The following is a 7582-nucleotide window of genomic DNA, read 5'->3' as shown; positions in this document are numbered from 1 at the left end:
AAGCCAATGCCAATGCTCTTATGTGTTATCAAATTATTGAAAGACTTTTTATTTTTATTTTTCAGTCATATGCTGATGCCATACCAAGGAATGGTGAAAGAATGATGGTTAAGAATATAAAACATATTATCTCTTTTTGGAGACAACAAAATACAAGAAACAATTCAACTTTTTTAAATCTTAAAACAAAAATAATATTTTATTCAATTTTCAACTTTTATCTCATCTTAACTCACTATTCAAACCTCTCCTATTGTTACTCGCTTAAAAATTCAAGCTTGGCTTGCTGCACGGAAACTCTATTTTTGTATCACTCTTGTTATCTCCTTACAAATTTTGGTTTTGGTTACAATGTTGGGAGGAGCTAGAGTGACTCAACAAGAGTCAGAATGATTTTGAAGGGGAGTACTTTGTTTTAACTAACTTATTATGATCGCTAATTCCAAGTAGAATATTTGACGTTATATATATTACTAAGCATAGATTTCAAAGTTTTCCATGCTTAGGCATAATATCTTTCGGCTATGAAACCTTAATTAGGGCCTGCTATATATATTAATTAACGGAACAAGCCGAGTGACGAGCCTTGCAATGAAATATACATTGTTTTCCATGACTAAGTTTGTCTCGCATGTCTGGTCTCTTGTCTACAAAACAAAGTATTAAATAGCACCATTTTCCTCTTTGCAACCACAATGAAGAAAGTCATATAATCAAGAGCTGTTAATTACCACCAAAAATACTTTCAATTTAAGGATCAATGGCGGATCATAAGGCAGGAGGCATTGTGAAGAAAGGGCACGAGGAGGGCCTGAATATGGCCACCTCTCTTCAAGAGTTCGAGCTCCTGCTGGGGCTTCTCCCTCTGGCCGACGTCATTGAAGTCGGGTATGTGAAAGAGACGGGCTACATGTGGATTGTGCAGAAGAAGAAGGTTGAGCACGAGTTCAAGAAGATCAGTAAGCTGGTGAGCTATGACACTGAGATAATAGGCTTCATTCAGAAGAGCAAGATCAAGAAGCTCAAGGGAGTAAAGGCTACGGAGCTCATGCTGTGGCCTCCAGTGAGTGAGATCACCGCCGATAATTCAACAACTGGGAAGATTTATTTCAAGAGTCTTGCTGGGATTACAAAGACTTTTCCCTGTTGAGGCATTTGCTTCTGGCCAGTAAAGTAATTTTGCATGGCCTTCGTCCTTTGCCTTTGCATGGTTTACTATTTAGTTTCTTGTGGAAGTTCCCCACTTCCTTTATTATATGAGCCTCTTTGCATGGTTTTCTTATACGAGGACAGTGGGTTGGCTCAGTGTTTTAAGGTTGAATGACAGTTGTTGCAGTGATAATAAAACTTGAAAGTATTTTTAGTCTTTGCTACGTCACTGGATTTGGTTATATTCTATATTCATCCCGTTTCTCTTCCTCCTTGCTAAAATCACACCCATCTCTTTGATGAAAGGGTCAATGGGCCACGTCCTACTGTATAGCATAAAAAGGGTCAGATTCTTCAACTTTAACACTCTTTCAAATACGATTTTCGAGGGGAATAATTCAGAACAGCGGTATTCTCTTCTCATCCTGTGTACTTTCCAATCAATGCTTCTACCAACTCAGCAGTCAGCACCTCCATACTCTAAACACCATGCCCACACCACATATCCCCAACAATTATTTCCATTTTCCCATTCCATCTCCCATCTCCCCCTACAGCTGGAGGGACAAGAAGGAGTGTTCATGGGCGAGCATTTTCTATTGAGATGAGAAATCCGGACTTTAATTTGTCCAAAAGAAAGGTTTTTGGTTCAGCCCAATGGCCTTCTAAGTTGAGGCAGCCTAATCAGCTGTTTCAGTGCTTACCACCTCTCCAAATTACCCGAAATATGTCGAAATATGTAATTAAAAGAATAAAAGGGGGAGGAGTTGTCGAGGGATGTGGGAATATATCAAAACGTTCAGCATCTTTTGCGAAAGGCCGTCCTCAGAAAGTGACAGAAGTTGCAAAAAACAAAGCCAGCTTTTAAGAGAAGCAAGTACTGATGACACCACCCAAACTTAGGAGACACTTGAGGACCCGCAGTGGGGTGTTGAAGTGATTAGAAGCAAACATTGTTGTTGCAGCTGTTTAAAATCAAGCTGGGTGGTAGGTAGATGCAGAGGCAGAATATAACAATGATTTCATATCCTGCAACCTTATACCAGGAAAAACATTATAGTGGGCAATGTCGGTGGGGATATTAACCCATGATTTTCTTAGTTTTCATTTAAGCAAATAGGATAATCACTTCAGCAGGGAAAAGGAAGGGATTCACGCAAAAGCTAAATTACAAAAGTTTGCATATTAAATACCATTGACATACCATGAAGCCTGTTTGTATCCGGTGAAAATTTTAGAGTATTGTACTGGGCCAAATATTCCAGCATATATATCAAGGTTGAGGGTTTCGTGGGCACCGGGAAAGCCACTCCCTTGTTGTATAGTGCATTTTCATCTTTGGACCAAAACAAACAGACAAATGTGAAGGACGGAACCAGCCAGCCACAATGCAGTCTCTCATTGCTTTCAATACTTGGATATATCATCTACGTACACACTATCACTAAAAGCAACTCTCTCTCTCTCTCTCTCTCTCTTCTCTCTGAGTCTCTCATATGTAGGTTTTAACAAAGCAGACAATATAATAAATTGTACAATTTTTCAACTCTGTCCTCAAAATATGGAAGATGAGGATATAAGAATAAGTCTGACAAAAAATTAGGACAACTAGTGGAACTGAAAAGTAGAAGAATGAATCACAGATATCGAAATGGAAAGAACTTATAATCCCGCAAATATGAACTAAGACACTAATTTCCAGTGGGTTTTTCTGATTTAAAGCTCTATGAAACAATTATGAAGGTAATTGCCTAACAGGTTGAACTAATAATCCTAGAATGAGTTGAGTAGATACGGTGAATACTGGACAGTTACCATAGAATAGCTGTATGGTTGGGCATTGCTCTAGGTACTACAATTCCTCACTGAGTCCTCCAATAATTGATGGGTTGGGCGGATTAGCTCCATCACTTTCTCTCCATTCCTATATATCTTAAATGTTGGAACGGTTCTTATGTTCTCAGCTTTTGCCACTGCTAAGAGATCCTCCACATCCACCTTCAATCAAAAAACATTAAATTGTTTACAGATCCAACATAAAATCATCAGAAGGCTTATAACAGGGAAAGAAACCAGACATGACTTCTGAAAATTCATGAATACAATGAAAACATACACAACAATAGCTCATTTTGAATACCATATGGAAAGCAGTGGAGTTATTTTATTTTATTTTTTTATAGTTGGAATGCAGTGGAATGATCTAAATAATATGAGCTAGGTAAAGACCCTGAAGTCACCTACCTTAAAGAAATTAACGGATGGATATCGAACACACAGCATATTTATGAATGGGGATATTTCTTCACATTGTTCATTTGATTCCACTTTGAAATGAAGTACCGAAACGCCTGGAATTCCAAATTTTCTTTCAGACAGGGTTGAGATAAAATGATGGGTGGAGCTGGTAGTATGATAAGCAACACCAGGAGCAAATAAAGACACTGAACTCACCAGGAGAAGATACTGCAGCTTTAAACTTATTTAGGCTGGAAATGTCTTCTACTTCACCACCAAAGTTCATACCAACTTCCTCTCCACGAGATTTGCGTAACGCAATTTGTGCACGCTGTAGAGATTCAGCAACCTCATTGTCTCCAGGAAGTTCCCTCCTCAATAACTCGTAATCTCTCACAGCTTCCACCCACCTCTCAAGCTATAAAATCCCACAAGAAGCGTTGCCAACTAGTTAAATATAACTTAACAAACTGAAAAATCAGAGTAAAACAGCACCATGAACACAAATAATGGCATGCCAACTCACCCTTGCATTTGAGACCGCCCTCCTCAGAAGGGCCTTGGTGTAATTGGGTTGGATTTTGAGGGCCTGGTTGCAGTCTTCAACAGATTTTTCCCATAGTCCAAGTTTAGACCAACAAATTGCTCTATTACAGTAGAGAACAGAATTGGAGCTATCATATTTTAGGCCTTCTCCATAGGCCGAACAGGCTTCAGCAAACCTTCCAGAGCTAAAGAGATCATTACCCAGGGAGCGAGCTCTTGCCACCATTTTCACATTGGTTAACATCCTCGAAACCTCAACATTACTGTAATCAATCAGGCCAGCCTTCTCTGCTGCCACAATAGCATTTTCAAACCTGCAATGAATCTTCTAAATGTTCTCACTCACCCCAAAAGCCATAACTACTCTGCATTTGATTTTTATACATCATAGCATACCTTCCCAATGCCATCTCAATCTGGGCTCGGACATAGAGCAGGTAAGATTCAGCAAGCATACCAAAGAACTTGGATTGTGAGCAGGAAGGAGGAAAATTGTCCAACTTAGGAATGTTCAGTAGAATAGACTCTGCTTCTTCAAGGTTATGGAGCTTTAGAAGGGCTTCAGCTTTACAAGCAACAAGCTGTAAATGCTTTTAATAAGTTCCCAGTTTTATACTTCACTCCACATAAATTTTAAAATTGAGATACTTCAGCCGAGGGTTCTACCTGAGGGGAGGAATCTGCTCCTGCTTCCATGGCTGCATCAGATTCCCTAATTGCACTCTTCCAATCACCTATCTTTCGAGAATCTGCACATCGGTTCAGATGCTTCTCCATTGACTTTAGCCTCTGCAAGTCAGATTGATCAGGCTGTTGCCCAGTGAAATATAGGTGGCGTTGGGCATATTCGACCAGCCCAAAACTGTAGAAAATCGCGACCAGTAAGTTAAATGATCCGTGAATGTTAATCCAATGATCTTATTAATCTTGCAGATGGTAACAATTACTCGAGACAAACTTATTCTTCTAAACATGAATTTGTAAAGCCAAAGGTTCAGTAACTCAAAAATTATGAGTCAATTCAAAGTAAAAAAAATTAGAAACCTGTCTTACCTTCTCCCAGTATTAAACGAAGAAATCACAAATGATAGCAACTTTAACAAGCCCCGAACCAGGAATCATCCATTCTAATTGGGTATATTACGGACCGGAATACAACAAACTAGGGTGACAGATACAACAACGAAATTTCGGAGCCGACTCCAGTTCACCAGTGCAAAAGAATACTAAAGTTAGCAAAAGCCAATCACTCAATGAGAAGACACACACAAATGCACCAAATCCAATGTAAACACAACGAAGATCAAAACAACACGGAGCAATCAGACTAATCCAAGCAAAAACCCCCAAAACAGAAAGAAACATTCTTTCCAACGAACATGATCAAGCAATCAAAATAGAAACCAAAAAAACAAAAAGACAACAGTTGAAACCATAAACTTCCAATTCTAGTTGCAACACTCACCGGAGATAAAGAGATGCCAACCTCTGGTGTGCCCTCCCATAACCAGGATCCAATCTCACTGCCTCCTCACACTCCGACGCCGCCTCGCCCAATCTCCCCAGTGCCGTCAATGCCGCCGCCCGATTACTCCTGTAGGCCGCATTATCCGGCCACAGCGAAACAGCCCGATCATACAAGGACAAGGCCTCCGCAAAATGCCCTCTCCTGTACAGTTCATTCCCAGCCTTTTTCACCTCCTCGGCATCAGTAGTCGCCATTGCACGCTTAAGCATCACCGCTTCTCCTGCAAACTGTATATTCCCAGTTACATTAGTGTCTGCAGCACTTCCAGCGGAAGCCCATTTAGCACCACCTCGCATTATACTACCGTGGCCATAGTTACCAGTCCCAGAACCCAAAACATCAGTCCTAGTGGCATTTTTAGGAGCGGTACCAGCCTTTAAGATTTTCCCAGGGGAGCAAATGTTGCCACTGGGTAATGCAATCGTGCTCGAACTGGACGAAGCTGAAGTTGCTCCGTTTCCAGAGGCATTGTTGCTAGCACTACTGAAGCTTCTACCTGAGTAGATCAATGGAGATCCAGCAGAGACCGATCGCCGATGACCCGGTTTCGAACTATGGTTACTTTTAATGGATCGGACGCTCTCGGGGGTAATTGGGCTGGTTTCGGACAAACCGGAGGGCTCACTGGCGAGGTTGTTTGGCTTACTCTCGGATCTCTTAACCAATTGGTTGTTGTTATTCTTACCCGACATCGATCCAGACGAGCTCGAACTGCAGCTCGAAGTGGCTGCACCACCACAACTACCATTGGCAATGGAGCCCCGAGTAGTAGTCATCAGGGGAGAGACGGGCGAGCCCAGATCGAGTTCTCTGAAGTCGGGCTTGTTTTGATCGCAACCAAGCGAGTCCTGGAACCGAGTTATTAAGGAATCGACGCCCATTTCTTGTATGGGTTTCGCAGAATGTGACATGTCGTATAATTCTATAGATTGTTTGTGAAGAGTTGGAGATGTTTGCGGGTCTAGGAAATACGTTCTTTAGGCAATGTTTGCGTTTAACAGTACAAAGAGGACGAGATGTAATAGCAGAGAAACTTGGAGGAAGAGACAGAGAGATGGAGGGAGATGGGGATCTCGTGATACAAGAGGATGAAGCAAAGAATGAATGTGAGTAATGGAAAGTGATTTTCAGAGAGAGGTAGACGTTGGAAGAGGGAAAAGCAAAAATAGATATTTAAGGCTTGTTTGTTTTTTTTTTTTTTTTTTTTTTTTTTTTTTTTAACTTTTTCTCTTTCTTAAAATCTTCTATTCCCATCTTCTTATCTTTTTACTAAAATATTTATTCATCGATTATTTTTATAATTTTATAATATGATATTAGATAATAAATTTATAAATAAAATATAATAAATAATTTTTAATTATCTAATATCACATTAAGAGATAATAAAAAGATAATGAGAATTAGGATGATGAGTAGTATCATTCCTCTTTTATTCTATTTTTGTTATCCATGATGTTTACTTGCTAGATTAATGTAAGACGAGACGAGACGAGATGAAATAAAAATTAAAACTTGATTTAAATTGAGAGAGATGCTCAACTTATCTAATCTCATCATTTCAACTTTTACAAATTCTTATACAAATATAATAAATAATTTAATTTTTTTAATTTTAAAATAATAATAATATTAAAAAATAATATTCTAACAATATTTTATTCAATTTTCAACTTTCATATTAACTCATCTCATCTCAACTTACTATCTAAACTTAACCTAAAAGTTAAATAAAATATTGTTTGAATGCTATTTTTATTTTGAGATATGGAAAAGTTGAATTGTTTATTGTATTTTGTATTTGAGTTTGATAAAATTGTAATGATTAGATGATATGGGTTGAGTTGAGAGACTCTCTTTAATCCAAAAAACCTCCGAGTGATCAACATGCAATCCTCTTGATTCACTAATTTTAGCATGAGATAAGATGAAATGAAAATTAAAAGTTGATTAAAATATTGTTATAATGTTATTTTTATTTTGAGATTCAAAAAAGTTGAAAATTTATTGTATTTATGTATGAGTTTGAGAAAATTGTAATGATTAGATTAAATGAGTTGGGAGGCTCTCTCAATCCAAAAAATCTTGTTGATGCCGTGTTTCGTACCCTAGGCAATGAGG

General features: G+C 38.7%; 2 protein-coding genes across 3 annotated transcripts; one reads left to right on the top strand and one right to left on the bottom strand.

Annotated features, from left to right (window-relative positions):
* Positions 1-760: 760 nt before the first annotated feature.
* Positions 761-1150, top strand: LOC122304729. The gene has a single exon (XM_043116997.1). The coding sequence runs from the start codon at positions 761-763 to the stop codon at positions 1148-1150; it is 390 nt and encodes a 129-aa protein (XP_042972931.1).
* A 1522-nt stretch (positions 1151-2672) lies between these two features.
* LOC122304103 (inactive TPR repeat-containing thioredoxin TTL3-like) lies at positions 2673-6621 on the bottom strand. 2 transcript variants are annotated; one of them, XM_043116146.1, is made up of 7 exons: positions 5399-6621; positions 4600-4795; positions 4330-4514; positions 3914-4247; positions 3604-3805; positions 3394-3500; positions 2673-3147 (listed from the first exon to the last, which is right to left on the bottom strand). In XM_043116146.1, exons 1-7 carry the CDS (start codon positions 6370-6372, stop codon positions 2995-2997), a joined length of 2151 nt encoding a protein of 716 aa, XP_042972080.1. In that variant the 5' UTR covers positions 6373-6621; the 3' UTR covers positions 2673-2994. The 2 variants fall into 2 exon arrangements, with proteins under 2 accessions (XP_042972080.1, XP_042972082.1); XM_043116148.1 differs by lacking the exon at positions 3394-3500.
* Positions 6622-7582: the final 961 nt, after the last annotated feature.

The sequence above is a fragment of the Carya illinoinensis genome, chromosome 3 (assembly GCF_018687715.1).
Source record: "Carya illinoinensis cultivar Pawnee chromosome 3, C.illinoinensisPawnee_v1, whole genome shotgun sequence".
Lineage (NCBI taxonomy): Eukaryota > Viridiplantae > Streptophyta > Magnoliopsida > Fagales > Juglandaceae > Carya > Carya illinoinensis.
The sequence above is the reverse complement of the archived record's forward strand: the minus strand, read 5'-3'. Positions and strand labels throughout refer to the sequence as shown.

Excerpts from the sequence above, each read along its gene's own strand:
- LOC122304729 (XM_043116997.1), top strand. The coding sequence starts at position 761 with ATGGCGGATCATAAGGCAGGAGGCATTGTGAAGAAAGGGCACGAGGAG.
- LOC122304103 (XM_043116146.1), bottom strand. The coding sequence starts at position 6,372 with ATGTCACATTCTGCGAAACCCATACAAGAAATGGGCGTCGATTCCTTA. Across the intron at positions 4,515-4,599 it reads GAGCAGATTCCTCCCCTCAG|CTTGTTGCTTGTAAAGCTGA; the intron begins GTAGAACCCTCG and ends AAGCATTTACAG. Across the intron at positions 3,806-3,913 it reads GGGCGGTCTCAAATGCAAGG|CTTGAGAGGTGGGTGGAAGC; the intron begins GTGAGTTGGCAT and ends GGGATTTTATAG.